This window comes from Schistocerca americana, chromosome 7 (assembly GCF_021461395.2).
Source record: "Schistocerca americana isolate TAMUIC-IGC-003095 chromosome 7, iqSchAmer2.1, whole genome shotgun sequence".
Taxonomy (NCBI): Eukaryota; Metazoa; Arthropoda; class Insecta; order Orthoptera; family Acrididae; genus Schistocerca; species Schistocerca americana.
This window is the reverse complement of record NC_060125.1, coordinates 71,802,112-71,824,510: the sequence shown is the minus strand read 5'-3', so window position 1 is coordinate 71,824,510 and position 22,399 is coordinate 71,802,112. Positions and strand designations below refer to the sequence as shown.

Below are 22,399 nucleotides of genomic sequence, written 5' to 3'. Positions count from 1 at the left end.
TCCAGCTACACGACTGTGAGAACCTTTCGAGATTTCCTCGAACAGACAGACAGAAAGATGCGCTTGTCGATTTTTCTTTATAATAAATAGTGAATAACAACTAAACATAAGTAACTGAGTTGCTGTGTTTTTCATTTTTCCACAGAACACACACTATATTTTTTCGAAGGTGAAGAACGAAATGTTCAAATAATATAATACTGAAACCTAATTTTATGCCCACCGATTCTAGATTTTTGGGTATGTGGATCTGAGGACAATTACATTCTCGAAAAAATCCATGTGTTGCATCCTTTTCCGTCAGTTTTATTTGCTGTTCTCTGATTTGCGAATCCACTTCACTTTCAATACTGGCTCTACTTTTCAAACTTCGCCGCAAGAAAACATCGTCTCATTTATTTTGCTTATTTTATCACCATAAGCTCTACTGCTTACTTCGTATAGCTTGCGGTAAAAAGTACCTAAATCACTTTTTTTTACTCTTTTTAAATTTCTAGTATACACTGAAATTAAAAAAAATTTCTGAACCAAGAAAAACACGTCCATCATTCAGCGAAAGTCAAATTTCGGCTTAATGATACAAACAATTCAACTTAGACGAAGAACGGTGGCGGTTTTGCCGAAGCCTCAAAGGCAGTATGGACCTATCGGCGTATGTCAAAGCCGGCCCACGCGCCACACAGTACATATAGCGAGCGTGAACAACAGTCACATAGCGCAGTTGCCGCGCGCCAAAAACTTACACAAACTAATTCAAACCTTGGTAAATAACGATGATAGAATAGGTAATGATTTAAAGTTTCTCATTACATCTGACTTTAAGAGTCGTCACACGGTGACACATTTTATTGACCTCCTTCTTCCTCCTTAATGTGCGATGTAATTTATGGGTGGCCGCTAAGGATACAACAAAACTTTTTCAGACACACCTCGAAGACTGGAAGCGCGCAGTTTTTGTTTCTCCCTTTCGAAATGCGTAAACTAGTTAGTACGGAATCCACGTTGCCATCTCTGAATGCATTAATTAAACTTCAGAAAGAAAACAAAAGCATACACGCAACTGTAAGTGGGAGAATGTTCTTATGGCTTATTTGAATAGATTGTTGTATAACAAACTAATTAATACTTATGGATTTCCTCATAACTGTGGTGTGTCAAGCTGCATAGTTTTAGCAAATGAGCACTGGTGCTGGTTCTGCATTTAACATTTGACGATGCCACTATGGCTGCAGTACATTAGGACTTTGTTTTATAACACAGGTATGTCTCTTCATACGTAAAGCGCACAGACGCAGTAATACTTTTCATTGTGGTCTATTTATTGTTTTAAAGCTGTAGCCAATGTGCGGGTGTGTTTATGTTTTTTCCAGTGTTTTGCTGCAGATCTGATGACGGTCATTATAGACGGAAAGCGGTAATCTGTTATCAAAATGTTTGTGACCATACACGTAAATTAAAGGAAACTTATTGTATACAATGGTCACTGTTTATTCGCGACAATGTCGCAGCCTGTGAAACTAATGCCACGTCTGGCTTACGACAAAGTCAAAAGGCTCTGTAAACTGAAGCTGCAGATCAGTACCGAGGTAATGAATACTAAGTTCAATAAGCAGTGTCTCTCAGCTGGTGTCACACCGAACTATGCCAAAGTGAATATTAAGCAGTGGTCAGCCCTCGCCTTATCAGTTGAATCCAAAAATGAGATCAACTGGATTAGGGCCTAGATACGTGAATCATACAAAGATAAAGACTTGCTAAGTAGAGAAGCTTTCGAACTACATTTACAACTAAGTATAGAACTTTCTTGTAGCCTGTTTCAATTTGTGTGGAAAGAGATTACTAACAGAGTTCGAGAAAATCACAACGAGGCATAACAAAAAATTGGCTAAACTGATCAAACCTCAGAATGTACATATTGTAGAAAGTAAGGATGGCATTGGGCAACATCGTTTCAATCACAGGGTTGCTAACTTAGCAAGTATTGTGCTGAGTAGTGATAAAAATATGTTGCTGAATAAAGGTCTACAACATAACATCACTCCACATGTTACTCAGGCAAATATTAAGCGAGTAACAGTTGAAACTAAAATGGCTTGCGAAGCGGCTGGGATGACGAAATTAGAAATTGCGGACGCAGCTGTTAAGGTCACTAAGGCGTTGTCTGTTCAAAATGGTTCTAATATTGTGGTGAATCACGAGTGGCGTATTTTAAAGGGTATCAATACCGAATTAGAGAAGGAGAAAGCAATGATCATTCGTGCTGAGAAGGGGAACACGGCTGTTGTTATATATGAAGATGATTACATTAAGAAAACAGAAGAATTTTTTGCAGAAAACGATTTTATAGAAATTCACAAAGACCCAACTGATAAGTTTCAGAATAATTTGCGGCGAAAGATTGACAGCTCCCAGTTTCGTCTTGATGATTATGAAAAGAAATCGCTAAAAATTATGACTGCCAATTTTCCCCAGCTTAGATCTCAAGTTAAGATCACAAAGATGGATATCCGGTTCGTCCGATTATGAACAATATGTCATCACTATGCTATAAATTAAATCAGTCCCTTATCAATAAACTTAAATCTATTTCCACTTGGATAATTATTTTGGAGTCCAAAGCAGTGCTGAGGTAGCAAATAGAATCAAGGATATACATATATCAAATAATGCGACATTAACATCTTTAGATGTAAAAAATCTTTACAGTAATGTCCCAGTAAAAGAAACTATTGACATTATTAGACGTAATCTCCTATCCCACAACAAGATTAGTATTGCAGAGTGTCAGAACTAACTGAATTTCTAGAATTTGTCTTTGCTTTCAATCATTTTACCTTCAATGACAAAATTTATTATCAAAAAGACGGTTTTGGGATGGATAATAGCCTAGCTGGTAATTTAGCACATTTTTTATCAATGATTTAGAATGTAAATTTTTGCCACGTTTCCACAGCTAAAAGATAAAACGATTTACTTCAAACGGTATGTTGATGACATATTGTTACTGATAGAAGGTGACACCTGTGAGGTCAACACATTTGCCCAAGCAGTAGGTAGCATGCACCCAAAAATAACTTTTATCACTGAAATTGAAGAAGATGGCTCCATTAACTATCTCGACCTTAGTATTACGAAAGTTAACAACGAACATATATTTTCAATTTTTGAAAACCTACTTGTAAAGATAGTGTCATCAATGTCAGTTCATACCATCCTCCCCGATACAAAAAGCTTTCTTCAACACCATGGTTCCCCGGCTCCTTTGTCTACCTTTGCTTTTTAAAGCATTTTAAAGCAGATTGCCGTAGTTCACGCCTTTTCTGTAAATGACGTCACCTGCCCCTACAGTAGGCTAAAGAAACGTATAACAAACAGCACAAACACACACACACACACACACACACACACACACACACACACACACACACACAAAATAGAACCGGTAAAGATAGAATGAAAACCATTCCAATGAAATTTAGCGGCAAAATGTCCCTGTAAATAGAAAAATGTTTTGAAAAGTCTGATGTCATATGTGGCTTTCAGGTTAACAACACCCTAAAACTGTGAATAAAACATAAACTGAAACGGAAGTATAACAAATATGATGGCTCTGGAGTATACAGGATTGACTGCAGTAACTGTGACAAATATTACAGCGGTCAAATAGGCAGCTCTTTTAAATCAAGGTTTAAAGAAAACTCACAGCCACGGACAAAACTGCTTTGGGACAGCATTTATCTGAAACTGGTCATTCCATAGGGAGCATTGAAAATTGTATGCGTATTCTCTACAGAGTGGAGAAAGGCAGTGATCTTAATTTTTTAGAGGAGCTTGAAATTTATAAAAGAAATAGAAAGAACCGACAAAACTGCTTAACTGACAGAGCGACTTTGTGCCCAATGCGTATTTTGCTTTATTTAACAATGTTTTAGTTTAATTACTGCACGCCTCTATTGTATAGTTTGTTGATCGTTTCATCTATTATTGAATGCCTCACATATTTACTTCGTTTTCGTACGTTTTACGCTTGACTCTAGTATTTTTTGGTGCCTCCTCTGTTCATTTCATATACTGCATTAACTAGATAAAGTTGGTCATGCACTGTTACGGAATTTTATCATCTTTTTCTTGCAACGGAGTGCCGCAGGGTAGGAGGGGCTCTCTGGCGGTCACGTTCATCCAACCACTTCTCGCCTTTGCATAAGTCTGGCGTTACCGCAAAGACAGGGCGCTGATTATGTGCAGCTCTAGGTTTTCTTTCATTGTGGCTCCTTTAGCGATTTGTTTTATGGTTTTTATAATATTATTCTGTGCACCATAAAAGGTGTTTATAATTTATGACATTACTTAGAATTTTGTCACTTGAGCATATGTCAACTACTGTCTCTTAACTCTCGCTCTTTTTAACGGTCTGACATTTGTCGTGTTCTATTTCGTAGCTTTTTATTACTGTAATGCCTTTTATACGTTATAAGCTCATTACAGACTTCAACTATTGTATCCCCCTTTATTTTACGCTGTTCAATGTTATTGAAAACTAGTGTATGCCTATATTAACGACATCTGGTGAACTTACAACACAAATATCTTGTGGCTACTGTATGGCAGTTTGTTTTGAACACTAGTGCTACTGACAACATGACTCCTGCATATGATGTTATTTATATATATTTGACGATGCTGGTGCTGATTTTGCAATTTAAAATTTGACGATGCGACTATGGCTGCGGTACATTAGGACTTTGTTTTTATAAAACAGGTATGCCTCTCATACTTAAAACGCACAAACGAAATACATGTCAGTAGTACTTTTCATTATGGTCTGTTTATTGTTTTTGAGCTGTAGACAATCTGCGGGTGTATTTATGTTTTTTTTCCGTGTTTTGCTGCACATCTACTAATGGTCCTATAGACCGAAACCAGTAATCTGTTAACAATGTGACCATAGACGTAGATTAACGGAAACGTATTATACATACGGGTCACTGTTTTATTCGCGACAATGTCGCAGCTTGTTAAACTTAACCATCCCGAAAGCATTATGGCTATTAAGACTATGATTGGGCTAAGGGCAGTTCGTGGTTGTCTGTAACATGATTACATTTCCGGAAACCTGATACATTTTTGATGTAATATCTCGATGTGTGGGTCAGTTTGCTACGGTTTTAGCGTAATATAGCAATGTGTGGAGTAACTGATTAAAATGTTGCTTTCACATATCAACGTATGAGGCAGCTTCTTACAGTTTGGCTGTATAATGGTAATGTGGGAATTATTATCAGAAGATGATAGCCGTTTTGTACTCAAGATAAAGATTTTTACGCTATAATGGGGTCGCTATAATGTATGAAAAGTAGTGGAAAATGAGAACTTGACGGTGTGGCAACCCTCATTTCTTATCTGTGTGGATGTGTACTGCTTCTTCTCAGTGTGTTATTTGATCGAAGAGTCATGTGGTCTTCACTATGTGCCGGTATGTACCAGTCCTTGATATCTGCATTTTTGGCTATTAGCTATATGAGTAATAGTGCCAGGTAAGTTTTATAATGTAACAGAACAAGACCCTCACGTATACTGATATACTGAGCGTGCAGTACATACATCATATTCGACAGCCAGTGCTCGAGGTATGACATGGGAAATGTCTAGCCCCTAGTCAACACATCAAAAGATTTTACGGAACATTTTACAATGGTATCCATAAAAAATTCAGAATGTCCTCCACAATAAGTCCCAAGATAGCCTACAATACCGTGACTTTGCCCTTCGTTTTCTGCCATACATGGAAATGGATGACATGTGAATGGGAAATATTCTTTGGATGGACAACGCACGTTTTACTCTGCTCTGTGCCGTGAGTGCACATCACTGTCGCATATTAAGTACTGCTCTACAGCTTGTTGTGCAGGAACATCCACTGCAGTCAGCTTAAGTGACTCAGTGGTGTGGTTTCACAAGCTCCTCCATTCTTGGTCTTGTTTTGGTCGATGGGATGATGCCTCACAGGCCTGTCGGGCGCACTGAAACATCTGCATGGTATAACGACCTCCTTGTGCAATATGTCATTCCAGCTTTGGAAGAATGCGACTGTGTCCACACCACTATTTCCAAGCAAGATGTGGCAACGTCAAATGCTTCGAGAAACCTTCGACAATGATCACGTCATCTCTAGGTAATTTCAAGATATGTAGCCTTAGAAATCCGTCGACATAAATCTATGTGGCTTTTGGCTGTGCGATTTCTGAAATATTCTGTCGGTTAGTAACGTATCAAGACTCCTCCTGATCTAAAGGATAGCATACGAAGACACATTACTCTGATTACACAATATATGCTGCTATGAACTGTCAACCAATCCATGTTAAGAAAGCAGCATGTTGCTGCATAGGGAGATCATGCTGAACACATTTTGTAAAGTGTGAGGATATCCAAAAATGTGATATTCCCAAACTACTCATATGTTTGATCGTTTCTCCCCTTTCCTGAGTTCACACCACAATCTGTCTCCCTATGGCGCTCCTCCCACCGTAGGTTCAAGTCCTCCCTCGGGAATGGGTGTGTGTTTTTCTTAGCATAAGTTAGTTTATGTTCGTTTATGTAGTATGAAAGTCTAGGGACAGATGAGCAGGAATTCACACACATTTGAACATTTGAACCTGTTGTGGCCTTCAGTCCAGAGACTGGTTTGATGCAGCTCTCTATGCTACTCTATCCTGCGCAAGCTTTCCATCTCCAATTATCTACTGCAACCTAAATCCTTCTGAGTCTGCTTCATGTATTCATCTCTTGGTCTCCCTCTACGATTTTTACCCTCCACACTGTCCATGCTAAATTGGTGATCCATTGACGCCTCAGAACGTGTCTTACCAACCGATCCCTACTTCTAGTCAAGTTGTGCCACAAGTTTCTCTTCTCCGCAATTCTATTCAGTACCTCCTCATTACCTACGCAATATACCCATTTAATCTTCAGCATTCTTCTGTAGCATGACATTTCGAAAGCTTCTATTCTCTTCTTGTTTAAACTATTTAACGTCCAAATTTCCATACAGGGCTACACTCCGTAGAAATACTTTCAGAAAAGACTTCCTGACACTTAAATCTATACTCGATGTTAACAATTTCTCTTCTTCAGAAACGCATTCCTTGCCATTGACAGTCTACATTTTATATCCTCTCTATTCGACCAACATCAGTTACTTTCCTCCCGAAATAACAAAACTCGTCTACTACTTTCTGTGTCTCATTTTCTAATCTAATTCCCACAGCATCACCTGATTTGATTCGACTGCATTTCATTATCCTGGTTTTTCTTTTGCTGATGTTCATCTTGTATCCTCCTTTCAAGACACTGTCCATTCCGTTCAACTGCTCTTCCATGTCCTTTGCTGTCTCTGTCAGAAGTACAATATCATCGGCAAACCTCAAACTTTTTATTTTTTCTCCATGGATTTTAATTCCTTCTTCAAATTTTCTTTTGTTTTCTTTACTGCTTGCTCAATATACAGATCGAATAACGTCAGGGATAGGCTACAACCCTGTCTCATCCCCTTCCCAACCACTATTTCTCTTTCAAGCCCCTCGACTCACATAACTGCCATCTTGTTTCTATACAAATTGTAAATAGCCTTCCGCCCCATGTATTTCACCCGCGCCACCTTCAGAATTTGAAATTGAGTATTCCAGTCAACATTGTCAAATGCTTTCTCTGAGTCCACAAATGCTAGAAACGTAGATTTGCCTTTCCTTAATCTATCTTCTAAAATAAGTGGTGGGTCAGTATTGCCACATGTGTTCCAACATTTCTACAGAATCCAAATTGACCTTCCGCGAGGTCGGCTTCTACCAGTTTTTCCATTCATCTGGAAAGAATTCGTGTTAGTATTTTGGAGCCGTGACTCATTAAACTGGTAGTTCGACAGTTTTCACACCTGTCAACACCTGCTTTATTTGGGATTGGAATTATTATATTCTCCTTGATGTCTGAAGGTATTCCGCCTGTCTCATACATCTTGCTCACTATATGGTAGACTTGTCTCATGGCTGGCTCTCCCAATGCTATCAGTAGCTCTAACAAAATGTTGTCCACTCCCGGGGCCTCGTTTCAACTTAGGTCTTTGCGGCACTGTCAAACTCTTCACGCAGTATCACATCTCTTATTTTATCTTCATCTACGGCCTCATCCGTTTCCATAATACTGCCCTCAAGTAGATCGCCCTCGTATAAACCCTCTACATATCCCTTCCACCTTTCTGCCTTCCCTTCTTTGCTTCAAACTGGTTTTCCATTTGAGCTTTCGATACTCATAGAGGTGATTCTCTTTTCTCCAAAGGTCTCTTAAATTTTCCTGTAGGCAGTATCTGCCTTACCCCTAAAGATATATGCCTCTACATCCTTACATTTGTCCTATAGCCATCACTGCTCAGCCATTTTGCACGTCCTGTCGTTCTCATATGAGAGACGTTTGTACTCCTTTTTGCCTGTTTCATTTACTTCATTTTTATATTTTGTCCTTTCATCAATTAAATTCAATATCTCTTCTGTTACCCAAGCATTTCTACTAGCCCTCGATTTTTACCTACTTGATCCCCCGCTGCCTACCCATCCTTCTTCTACTGTATTTCTTTCTCCCATATTTATCAATTGTTCCATAATGCTCTCTCTGAAAATCTCTACAACCTGTGGCTCTTTCAGTTTATCCAGGCCCCATCTCCTTAAATTCCCATCTTTTGCAGTTTCTTCAGTTTTAATCTACAGCTTATAACCAACATATTGTGGTCAGAGTCCACATTGCCCCTGGAAATGTCTTACAATTTAAAACCTGGTTCCTAAATCTCTGTCTTACCATTATCTAATATATCTGAAACCTTCCAGTGTCTCCAGGTCTCTTCCACGTACATCACCTTCTTTCATGATTCTTAATCCAAATGTTAGCTATGATTATGTTATGCTCTGTGCAAAAGTCTACCAGGCGACTTCTTCTTTCATTCCTTACACCAGTCCCACATTTCCCGCTAATTTTCCATCTCTTGCATTTCCTACTATCGAAATCCAGTCCCCATGACTATTAAATTATGGTCTCCCTTTAGTATCTGAATAATTTCTTTTATCTCATTGTACATTTCTTCATTCTCTTCAACATCTGCGGAGCTAGTTGGCATGTAAACTTGTACTACTGTGGTGGGCGTGATCTTCGTGTCTATCTTGGCTGCAATAATGCATTCACTATGCTGTTCGTAGTAGCGTACCCGGTTTCCTATCTTTTATTCATTATTAAACCTACTCCTGCATTATCCCTATTTGATTTTGTATGTATAGCCCTGTATTCACATGACCAGAAGTCTTGTTCCTCCTGCCACCGAACTTCATTAATTCCCTCTATGCCTAACCTTATCCTATCTATTTCCCTTTTTAAGTTTTCTAACCTCCCTGCCCGATTAAGGGATCTGACATTCCACGCTCCGATCTGTAGAACACCAGTTTTGTTTCTCCTGATAGCGACGTCCTCCTGAGTATCCCCCGCACGGAAATCCGAATGGGGGACTATTTTACCCCTGGAATATTTTACCCAAGAGGACGCCATCATCATTTAACCCTACAGTAAAGCTGCATACCCTCAGCAAAAATTACAGCTCTAGTTTCCCATTGCTTTCAGCCGTTTAGTACCATCACATCAAGGCCGTTTTGGTTAGTGTTACAAGTCCAGATGTGGTGTCACCGCCAGACACCACACTTGCTAGATGGTAGCCTTTTTAAATCGGCCGCGGTCCGCTAGTATACGACGGACCCGCGTGTCGCCACTGTCAGTAACTGCAGACCGAGCGCCACCAGACGGCAGGTCTAGAGAGACTTACTGGCACTCGCCCAGTTGTACAGCCGACGTTGCTAGGAAAGCTTCACTGAGAATTACGCTCTCATTTGCCGAGACGATAGTTAGCATAGCCTTCAGCTAAGTCAATGGCTACGACCTAGCAAGGCGACATTAACAGTATATTGCATGTATCTAAAGAGTCTAACTTGTATCGCCAAGAGCGATGTACACCAATGATGGATTAAAGTTAAGTATTCCAGCAGCTACGTACTTTTCATTATAGCTTTCATTACGTATCCTGTTTCAGACCTCACGCCAGCCTGCGTGAGTTTAACGCGTGCATTTCGGCCTTCTCTAGCTATACAACACCAGATCTGTCAATCATCCAGACCGTTGCCCCTGCAACCACTGAAGGGGCTGCTTCCCCTCTTCAGGAAACACACGTTTGTCTGGCCTCTCAAGAGATACCTCCTACCGACGGCAAGATCCATAGTCCATGGTGGTGTGGGGCGGGGGGGCAAGCATTTGAACCTATCGCGCCATATTTTCAAGTGGTGGCACGAAGTGGAACTATTATTTTTTTCAGCACAGTCTCCTATTGCAAAATTAGTGAACTACCCAGCAAAGATTCTGTATCCTGTGATGTATACAGCCCGCAGTGCATAACCTGGAACACCATCAGCTTAATTATAACCACCTAGTACAACAACTGAAGTATGCTCCTTGCCAGATGCAGCTCAAAATTTATGTTTGACCGCTAGTGTCAACAAGCGAGCGGTGTGTGTTTCTTACTGTTGTAGAGGAAGCTCCTGTCGTAATTTGAAACAATATTCACACAACTTTTGTTTAAAATTTGAAAAGTGATCTAATTTTTGTCATTACGAGTACGCTTGACGATGTACGTTAGATGTAGTGCAATGTCTGTTTTATAACATTATGGAGTAAGTCTTTACGTATTTTCGTAAATAACTGTGGTACTACGTCGCAATATGGTTGTCAAGAAGTGCAGCTCTGCCTCTAAGATATGCTCTAAGGTAAATGGGACAGAATTCAGTAGATATGGTGTACATCTGAACAAAAACAAATGATTCCAATTTAAGAAAAATTTGGTTGATTTATTCAAGAGAAAAGATTCTAAAACTGAATAAGTCAGTAACACAGTGGTCAAACTCTGGCCCTTGTGTAAGCCGTTATTCGGATTGCCATTGACTGACAGAGTTGTTGGATGTCATCCTGAAAGATATCGTTTTAAATTATGTCCAATTGGCGCAATCCCAAGATGGTTCGAGGGCCCTGCCCATAATTCTCGTCGCGTTGTCATTTGGGGAACAGATCCGGCAACCTTTCTTACCTTGGTGTGATTTAGCAAGCAGGAAGAGAACTCTCTCCTTGTGAGGGCGACCATTCCTTTTCTGAAATTTAAGCCAAGGATGACTTGCATTGAAGGGCAACAAAGCGGGATGCAAAAAATCATCGATGTACTGCTGTGCTGTAAGGATGCTGTGTATGACAGTGCGTATGGTCCTGCTGTAGAAAGAATGACTCCTCAGACCATCATTCCTGCTTGTCAGGTTGTATAGCAAGTGACAGCCACATAGGTTACCCACCGCTGTCTGAGGCGTTCTCAGACAAGTCTTCGGCATGGGATGTCGTTAAGTGGAGTAGAATCGTCCTCAGTGATGAGTCCCGTTTCGTAATAAGCTCTGATGACCAGAGAAGATGTGTCTAGAGAAGCGTTTCGTCTAATGTATGGACCGTTAACCGGAATGGTGGTCTGGAGTGACAATTTTTTCGTAACAGCCCGTTGGGTTGCTATCCGCAGCAGCGTTACTGTATAGCAATACTTTCTACGCCGCTTTGTTGCCCTCCATCGCAAGCCATTCTGAGCCTACATTTCAGCATGATTGTGCCCACCGGCACACGGCCATAGATTCTACAACTTGTCTTCGTGCTTGCCAAACCTTCCGCTGAACACCTCGGTCGCCGGTTATCTCCCTAATTTCGAGCATTATGGGCGGGAGACCTCTATCTGTCTCCGTATTTTGACCGTCTAACATGGCAGCTGGACATAATTTGACGCGATAACCCTCCAAATGACATCCAGCAATGCTATCAACAAATGTCAAGCCGAATGTCTGCTTGCGTAAGGACCAGAGGTGCATCAATCCGTTATTGGGTAGCTCAATTTGCGAAGTGTTTCTGTTGAATAAATAATCCAGTTTTTCTTAAATTGTAAACATTTGTTTGTCTTTACGTTTACATAAGATCTGTTTACCCCCATTCGGACAATTCCTTCGTGGTGTCACGTGTTCATCCTTTTTTTTCTTTAATCTACATCTACATCTACATCTACATGATTACTCTGCAATTCACATTTAAGTGCTTGGCAGAGGGTTCTTCGAACCACAATCATACTGTCTCTCTACTATTCCACTCCCGAACAGCACGCGGGAAAAACGAACACCTAAACCTTTCTGTTCGAGCTCTGATTTCTCTTATTTTATTTTGATGATCATTCCTACCTATGTAGATTGGGCTCAACAAAATATTTTCGCATTCGGAAGAGAAAGTTGGTGACTGAAATTTCGTAAATAATCTCACCGCGACGAAAAACGTCTTTGCTTTAATGACTTCCATCCCAACTCGCGTATCATATCTGCCACACTCTCTCCCCTATTACGTCATAATACAAAACGAGCTGCCCTTTTTTGCACTTTTTCGATGTCCTCCGTCAATCTCACCTTGTAAGGGTCCCACACCGCGCACCAATATTCTAACAGAGGACGAACGAGTGTAGTGTAAGCTGTCTCTTTAGTGGACTTGTTGCATCTTCTAAGTGTTCTGCCAATGAAAAGCAACCTTTGGCTCGCCTTCAGCACGATATTATCTATGTGGTCTTTCCAACTGAAGTTGTTCGTAATTTTAACACCCAGGTACTTAGTTGAATTGACAGCCTTGAGAATTGTACTATTTATCGAGTAATCGAATTCTTTTCATTATTTAGCGTCAACTGCCACCTGCCACACCATACAGCAATCTTTTCTAAATCGCTTTGCAACTGATACTGGTCTTCGGATGACCTTACTAGACGGTAAACTGCAGCATCGTCTGCGAACTACCTAAGAGAACTGCTCAGATTGTCACCCAGGTCATTTGTATAGATCAGGAACAGCAGAGGTCCCAGGAACACCTGATATCACTTCAGTTTTACTCGATGATCTGCCGTCTATTACTACGAACTGCGACCTTCCTGACAGGAAATCACGAATCCAGTCGCACAAATGAGACGATACGCCAGTGGCCCGCAGCTTGATTAGAAGTCGCTTGTGAGCAACGGTGTCAAAAGCTTTCCGGAAATCTAGAAATACGGAATCAACTTGAGATCCCCTGTCGATAGTGGCCATTATTTCGTGCGAATAAAGAGCTAGCTGCGTTGCACAAGAACTATGTTTTCTGAAACCATACTGATTACGTATCAATAGATCGTCCCCTTCGAGTTGATTCATAATGTTTGAATACAGTATACGCCCCAAAACCCTACTGCAAACCGACGTCAATGATATAGGTCTGTAGTTCGACGGATTACTCCTACTACACTTCTTAAACACTGGTGCGACCTGCGCAATTTTCCAATCTGTAGGTACAGATCTACCGGTGAGCGAGCGGTTGTATATGATTGCTAAGTAGGGACCTATTGTATCAGCGTAATCTGAAAGGAATCTAATCGGTATACTATCTGGACCTGAAGACTTGCCCGTATCAAGCGATTTTAGTTGCTTCGCAACCCCTAAGGTATCTACTTCTAAGAAACTCATGCCAGCAGCTGTTCGTGTTTCAAATTCTGGAATATTCCATTCGTCTTCCCTGGTGAAGGAATTTCGGAAAACTACGTTCAATAACTTCGCTTTAGCGGCACAGTCGTCGGTAACAGTACCAATGGCACTGCACAGCGAAGGTATTGACTGCGTCGTGCCGCTTGTGTACTTTACATAGGACCAGAATTTCTTCGGATTTTCTTCCAAATTTCGAGACGATGTTTCGTTGTGGAACCTATTAAGGGCATCTCACATTGAAGTCCGTGCCAAATTTCGCGCTTCTGTAAATTTTAACCAATCTTCGGGATTTCGCGTTCTTCTGAACTTCGCATGCTTTTTTCGTTGCCTCTGCAACAGCGTTCGGACCTGTTTTGTGTATCATGGGGGATCAGTTCCATCTCTTACCAATTTATGAGGTATGAATCTCTCAATTGCTGTTGCTACTATATCTTTGAATTTGAGCCACATCTCGTCTACATTTGCATAGTCAGTTAGAAAGGAATGGAGACTGTCTCTTAGGAAGGCTTCTAGTAACACTTTATCCGCTTTTTCAAATAAAATTATTTTGCGTTTGTTTCTGGTGGATTTGGAAGAAACGGTATTGAGCCTAGCTACAATGACCTTATGATCACTAATCCGTATATCAGTCATGATGCTCTCTATTAGCTCTGGATTGTTTGTTGCTAAGAGGTCAAGTGTGTTTTCGCAAACATTTACAATTCGTGTGGGTTCGTGGACTAATTGCTGGAAGTAATTTTCGGAGGAAGTATTTAGGACAATCTCGGAAGATGTTTTCTGCCTACCACCGGTTTTGAAGAAGTATTTTTGTCAACATATCGAGGGAAGGTTGAAGTCCCCACCAACTATAATCGTATGAGTGGGGTATTTATTTGTTACGAGACTCAGATTTTCTCTGAACTGTTCAGCAACTATAATCGGAGTCTGGGGGTCGGTAGAAGGAGCCAATTATTAACTTAGTTCGGCTGTGAAGTATAACCTCCACCCATACCAATTCGCACGGAGTATCTACTTCGACTTCACTACAAGACAAACCAGTACTGACAGACACAAATACTCCACCACCAATTCTGCCTAATTTATTTGTAAAAATGTCTGCAGAACTTATTTCAGGCTTTAGCCAGCTTTCTGTACCTATAACGATTTCAGCTTCTCTGCTTTCTTTTAGCGCTTGAAGCTCAGGGACTTTGCAAGCACAACTACAACACTTTACAACTACAATTCCGACTGTTCCTTGATCCAAGCACGTCCCGTATTTGCCATGCACCCTTTGAGATGGCAGCCCACCCCGAACTTTCCCGGGGCCCTCTAACCTAAAAAACCGCCCAGTCCACGCCACACAGCGTCCGCTACCCGTGTAGCCGCCAGCTGAATGTAGTGAACTCCTCAAATATTCAGCGGAACCCGAAACCCCACCACCCTATGGTGCAAGTCAAGGAATCTGCAGCCAACACGGTCTCAAAACCGTCTGAGCCTCTGATTCAGACCCTTCACCCGGCTCTGCACCAAAGGTCCGCAGTCGGTTCTGTCAACGATGCTGCAGATGGTGAGCTCTGGCTTCATCTCGTAAGCAAGACCGGCAGCCGTCACCAAATCAGATAGGCGCTGGAATCCAGAGAGAATTTCCTCAGATCCAAAGCGACACACGTCATTAGTGCCGACATGTGCCACCACCTGCAGCTGGCTGTACCCTGTGCTCTTCATGGCATCCGGAAGGACCCTTTCCACATCAGGAATGGCTCCACCCAGAATGCACACGGAGTGCACACTGGATTTCTTCCCCTCGTTAGCCGCCATATCCCTAAGGGGCCCCATTACGCGTCTAACATTGGAGCTCCCAACTACCAATAAGCCCACCCTCTGCGATTGCCCAGACCTTGAAGGCTGAGAATCATCCTCTGAAACAGGGCAGGCAGCTGCATCTGGCTCAGCCAGAGACAGTACCTGAAACCTGTTTGTCAGACGCCCCAGGGAGGCTTTCTGATCAGCTTCCGGGGACGTCTTTCGCTGCCTGCCACGCCTTGGAACGACCTCCCAATCAACCACAGGAGAGAGTTCAGCCCCACTGCGGGCAGCAACCGGGGCAATCACAGCAGCTGATCGATCTGGGGACAGACGGGATGAGGTTGACATCCCCGTGATACCCAAGTCCGGTTCCCCACAGTGGTGCCCATTGGCAACAGCCTCAAGCTGCGCGACCGAAGTCAGTGCCGCCTTCAGCTGTGAGTGAAGGCATTCCAACTCAGCCCGCATCCGAACGCAGCAATCACAGTGCCTGTCCATTCTAACCGATGTTGAACAACAGTTACTGAAGCACGAGTCCGTGCCTAGATAAAGCAAGGGAAACACGCAAAAAATGTATGAACTAACCTGTACAAATGCCTAACGACTGCGCTAAAATCTGCCTGAATTTACGGTTACAGTAATTAAACTCGAAATTACACCTCCTATACGAAACTCACACGCAATTTAAGTAAGAATCTACGAAGTAAACGCAGAAAAGAAGCTATATACGTATCTTTCCGAGCTGTCGATGTGCACCAACTGGGAGCTGAGGCCACACTGGTCTCTGAGAGCCTACTAGACAGACAAGTGCCACCGACGTACCAAAACAAAACAAATGCCTAACGGCTGCGCTACAATCTGCCTGGATTTACGATTACAGTAACTATGGAATAGTTAAATTATGACAATACAGTGTTGTGTGTTTCAAACTCTAAGCTTTTACGTATTTTTTTTTGTTATTTCTTTTTAATAATGCAGACACTTCGTTTTGGTGCAAATACCTAAATGTCGCATGTGATGAGAGATCTGTAGTTAGTCTTGCGTACTGTGATACAGAGCCTGCATGAGTTTTGCATTTAGAAGCATTATGTACTTTGATAAAGAATATTATTACTGTGGAAATGTCGCTCTTTCAAGCTGTTGACCTTTTCCCCCTTTGTGGACCATTTCCATATTTTCCTTCGACTACATGATGTTTACATTTCGTATCTGGAACGTTACGAAATTACTCTTGTGTGTTAAAAATATATGTAGTTTCAGCGGTACAATGCATTGATGATCTCGTCAAACGGCCCCATCTGTGCTATGGTTTGTTGTGCTAAATGATCAGAAAAAAATACCTGTAATTAAAGATGCCACATAAAAAGTCAAAAATAAAGGGAAACAAAACTGCATTATTTATTCAGTAACGCTTATTATCGTTTTCTTGACGCATTACCTTCCTTCCTGCTGAAATGGTGCTTGATCTGTTGGTATTTGTTTACCAGTAACACAGTCTGTTTTAGGTTTGGATGAACTGTCAAATATTATTTCATTGTCATCTATAAGCATTTCAGACTGCAATGAAACAATTTATAGATGGAAATAAGGTTACTGAATCTAACTTGAGAGTCCACAGTGATGTTTTAGGCGTCAAGTGTAAGTTACACATTAATAGCACTCTTCCAGGGTCTCAATCATTTGTTAAGCTAATATGTGTTTTATAGAATACTGGAACAACTTATAGATGCTAATAGTATTGACATGACCTTGTGTGTTTGCTCACATATTTTTGATACAGAATATATTTTTGTACTGCCAGTAACATAGCATTATTTAGGCCTAGGTGGAACTCCGAAGTATTACTGTTTAGACATGGTTATAAAACTGGTGTAAGTAATGTTTGTGCTTACATTTTCTGCACTTTTTGACATGGAAATCGGTAATTTTAACGTCGATTATGCCTTGCAACAAGTGTGGTTCGACGATTGAACTATTCTCCTTGAGAAATGGGAGATGCGGTGGATAAAACTGGAGATAGGCTGTTTCGTTTTAATGACCAGTAAAATGTTGGAAAGTTTCAATTTATTGCATGGTAAAAACCTGGGCTGGTATTGGTTGTCTCATTTTATTTGCTAATAAGACAATGGTCCGTGACTGACTGTTTCACGGGATTTTTAAAAATTTACTGCCAGTAATTTCCTGTAGTATGTATGAATCTTCCACCAGCAAGAACAAGCATTAGGGTTTCTCACCAGAGCCTTCTCCCACTTTTGAATATCATGCCAGCAGTATTGATATACTAATGTATCCCAGTGTCAAACCAATTTAAATACAAATTCAGTTTCGTTTTACATGACAAATTCTGTACCGTCATGGATATCCACAAAGGTTGGGAAGGGAAGAGGGGGGGTTTCTCCCCCCCCCCCCACCCCGCCCCCTATGACTTGGAGCACAGTCCTTATTCACAGCTGGATAACCGTCAACTGCCTAGCATATAATATCTTGTGTCAACTATAAAACTTAGCTCCTATAGAAATACAAGTATCGACACTAACCAGCTCATTTACTTTAGAAAATGGCCAATTTTTAGTCTTGGACCCTCCCACGCCAATCCCAGGAAAAAATTTTGGATGCTTACGTTCTCTGTAGATGAGTTGGAAATTGTCAATGTGCATAAGAAAATGTCAGTTGTTACATTGTCGCAGTATTTACATTTAAAGTTTATTACATTTGTGAAGTAATTTCCACGTTTACATCATAGAAATATCGGAAATATGACTCATGGAAGATATACACACCTGAACTAAGCCTAGATAATTGAAGGATAGCGCTTATTTTTACATTAGTGATGAAAAATTTTCTGCGCAACGTTTTCTGCGTCAGTCATTACAATCATTGTTTCCAGAATGAGATTTTCACTCTGCAGCGGAGTGTGCGCTGATATGAAACTTCCTGGCAGATTAAAACTGTGTGCCCGACCGAGACTCGAACTCGGGACCTTTGCCTTTCGCGGGCAAGTGCTCTACCATCTGAGCTACCGAAGCACGACTCCCGCCCGGTACTCACAGCTTTACTTCAGCCAGTACCTCGTCTCCTACCTTCCAAACTTTACAGAAGCTCTCCTGCGAACCTTGCAGAACTAGCACTCCTGAAAGAAAGGATATTGCGGAGACATGGCTTAGCCACAGCCTGGGAGATGTTTCCAGAATGAGATTTTCACTCTGCAGCGGAGTGTGCGCTGATATGAAACTTCCTGGCAGATTAAAACTGTGTGCCCGACCGAGACTCGAACTCGGGACCTTTGCCTTTCGCGGGCAAGTGCTCTACCATCTGAGCTACCGAAGCACGACTCCCGCCCGGTACTCACAGCTTTACTTCAGCCAGTACCTCGTCTCCTACCTTCCAAACTTTACAGAAGCTCTCCTGCGAACCTTGCAGAACTAGCACTCCTGAAAGAAAGGATATTGCGGAGACATGGCTTAGCCACAGCCACAGGCTGTGGCTAAGCCATGTCTCCGCAATATCCTTTCTTTCAGGAGTGCTAGTTCTGCAAGGTTCGCAGGAGAGCTTCTGTAAAGTTTGGAAGGTAGGAGACGAGGTACTGGCTGAAGTAAAGCTGTGAGTACCGGGCGGGAGTCGTGCTTCGGTAGCTCAGATGGTAGAGCACTTGCCCGCGAAAGGCAAAGGTCCCGAGTTCGAGTCTCGGTCGGGCACACAGTTTTAATCTGCCAGGAAGTTTCACAATCATTGTTATCACAGTTCGTGCGTTCTTGAGTTACGAGAGAAAAATATTCTGTCGTATTCTGCTACTCGACTTTCTTCGCCATATTTTATCTGTTGCAACAAGTTTTCGTTGCAGTGATTTCGTTTAATAAAGTGATCATTTGTAGCCAGATATTTTCTTCCTCGATTTTTAGTAGGAGATTCCACTTACAAAAAAAATAGTTTATGTAGCTGAGTTTTTTTTATAGTTTCCTGAATACGACTGTGTTCAGTAAGACTATAGATAAGATCAAGCCTTCATAATACACCAACGATTCCTATTATTAAATCATATCAAACACCTGATAACGTCATTAGGGGAAGAGGAGAAAAATGCACTTTTACCTCAGTTAGCAGTGCAGACTTCAACCTCCATTTAAGGTTTAGTGTGTTTGTTGTTTGCTTGGTTCTAAATTTTGTTTCTAGTAAAAATTCAACAGTTACAGTGGGCGAACACCGGAAGAGGAGTAAATTCATTGTTCAGAGACAAACTGATCAGCCATTTCAGTAAAATAGTTATGTCGTGCAACACTAATCTTAGAATTTGCGACGAATGACAAGAATCTCCCACGATATGGGGTAAAAAGAGAATTTTTTGTAGCTATTCAGATTGAGGAATCATGAGTAAACATTACAAGACGCCAAACTCTTCGCCAAAATTTGCTGGCAAATGGATGTACTATCATCATGTCTCGTCAGTAAGTCGAAACACATAAATGCGACAAAAAGTAAATGAGCAGTTCTACCTGGTACATAATATCGTCACCGAACCAGCAGTACATGAATATTTCGTACACGACCACCACGAGGTACCCATCTAGTTTCACCAGGGCAGCGAAGTGTTGTTTGCTCTGCACAGAGAGAAATTTACAATATATAATTATAGTGAGAACAAAAGAAAGTTAGAAAGGTTGCCGTTGTGTTTGCACCTCTACATGATCGTTATGTAAAAGATACAGTATCTACACCTACAAGAAAAAAAGAACACTTACGGTTGTAATTACGAATAACGTCACACAGATGATAATTGTGGCTCCCATGAATTGGGAAAGAATAACAATATTTGCTAAGCCCTCCAAGTCGTCTACTAACCTGCAAGAGAATTAAAACAGGAGGTTAAGTAAAGAAGGTACAGTATACAAACACACATGTAAGTTTAACAATCATTTTCCTAAACAATAGGATAACAGCACTTACTCTACGGGAAGATAAAATTATCTCCCCACAAAGGCAGTTTATCTTTAAAACAATTTCGTGTATTTTATAACAGTTTATTACACTATACTCCGGTAATGTGAAACCCAGCTCGCGCTATTCGTCCACGAGACTCAGAGGGCCATAGATACGGGTTCACAGGTAGATGCCGTGTTTCTTGACTTCCGCAAGGCGTTCGATACAGTTCCCCACAGTCGTTTAATGAACAAAGTAAGAGCATATGGACTATCAGACCAATTGTGTGATTGGATTGAGGAGTTCCTAGATAACAGGACGCAGCATGTCATTCTCAATGGAGAGAAGTATTCCGAAGTAAGAGTGATTTCAGGTGTGCCGCAGGGGAGTGTCATAGGACCGTTGCTATTCACAATATACATAAATGACCTTGTGGATGACATCGGAAGTTCACTGAGGCTTTTTGCGGATGATGCTGTGGTGTATCGAGAGGTTGTAACAATGGAAAATTGTACTGAAATGCAGGAGGATCTGCAGCGAATTGACGCATGGTGCATGGAATGGCAATTGAATCTCAATGTAGACAAGTGTAATGTGCTGCGAATACACAGAAAGATAGATCCTTTATCATTTAGCTACAAAATAGCAGGTCAGCAACTGGAAGCAGTTAATACCATAAATTATCTGGGAGTACGCATTAGGAGTGATTTAAAATGGAATGATCATATAATGTTGATCGTCGGTAAAGCAGATGCCAGACTGAGATACAGTGGAAGAATCCTAAGGAAATGCAATCCGAAAACAAAGGAAGTAGGTTACAGTACGCTTGTTCGCCCACTGCTTGAATTCTGCTCAGCAATGTGGAATCCGTACCAGATAGGGTTGATAGAAGATATAGAGAAGATCCAACGGAGAGCAGCGCGCTTCGTTACAGGATCATTTAGTAATCGCGAAAGCGTTATGGAGATGATAGATAAACTCCAGTGGAAGACTCTGCAGGAGAGACGCTCAGTAGCTCGGTACGGGCTTTTGTCAAAGTTTCGAGAACATACCTTCACCGAAGAGTCAAGCAGTATATTGCTCCCTCCTACGTATATCTCGCGAAGAGACCATGAGGATAAAATCAGAGAGATTAGAGCCCACACATAGGCATACCGACAATCCTTCTTTCCACTAACAATACGAGAATGGAATAGAAGGGAGAACCGATAGAGGTACTCAAGGTACCCTCCGCCACACACCGTCAGGTGGCTTGCGGAATATGGATGTAGAAGTAATCGCTGTATTACTTTTAATTACAGTACCAGTATGCATTAATTTTTCAGAGATATAATCAGTTCTGTATTTATGAAAGCCTTGCAACCATATGAAACAAATTATTCAAATCGTTCCCGCAATGATAAGAGTAATAAATATAAATACGAACAATGCTGACAGAATACTGTTTTTCAGATTATAAATATTCGAGAATACTCTGCTAATCAATCAGGGTATGAAGGAATACGCCATGTGTAGTTTCATACACTTGATAAAGTGATTTAAGACTGACAAAACATGAGTTCAGTTGGGTCGAGAACGGAAACGGTAACAGATACTTTCGTTTCAGACGAACCATCTTGTAATTTGTTTGGCACAATCTAGAAGAACCATGTAATTTTCTTGGCTGAATAAGGATTAGCGCTATGCTCTTCTCAAATTCGACCTCAGTCATTTAAACACCGGTAATATCTGTATGGGAGAAAAATTGGGGCTATGCTTCTGGTTATGAAGTACCTTCGGCTGGTTCTATTGGTGGACCACTGTCTTGCTAAGACGAAAGGCCGTGGTCATATTATCATTCAGAAGAGACGTTCCTCTAATTAAACATTCAGCACACAGTTTTAACCTGGCAGAAAGTTTCATATCAGCTCACACTCCGCTGCAGATGAAAAATCTCATTCTGAAAGCCGTCAGTTACTTGTTGGGTTTAATCCAGTCACAGACTACAGCTTTACCCTGTACACCTCCCTCTTGACTGAACACATGCCTCAACCTCCTGTTCCTACTTCTTGTCAGTG

The 22,399-nt window shown here is 41.3% G+C and overlaps 1 protein-coding gene across 1 annotated transcript in view; it reads right to left on the bottom strand.

Annotated features, from left to right (window-relative positions):
* Positions 1–22,399, bottom strand: part of LOC124622713 (odorant receptor Or2-like) — a 158,495-nt gene that overhangs the window by 19,029 nt on the left and 117,067 nt on the right. Inside the window, exons 4-5 of the mRNA XM_047148502.1 lie at positions 20,165–20,264; positions 19,919–20,023 (exon numbers count right to left, since the gene is read on the bottom strand). Of these exons, the coding sequence (XP_047004458.1) occupies positions 19,919–20,023; positions 20,165–20,264 (205 nt within the window). The remainder of the gene's footprint in view (positions 1–19,918; positions 20,024–20,164; positions 20,265–22,399) is intronic.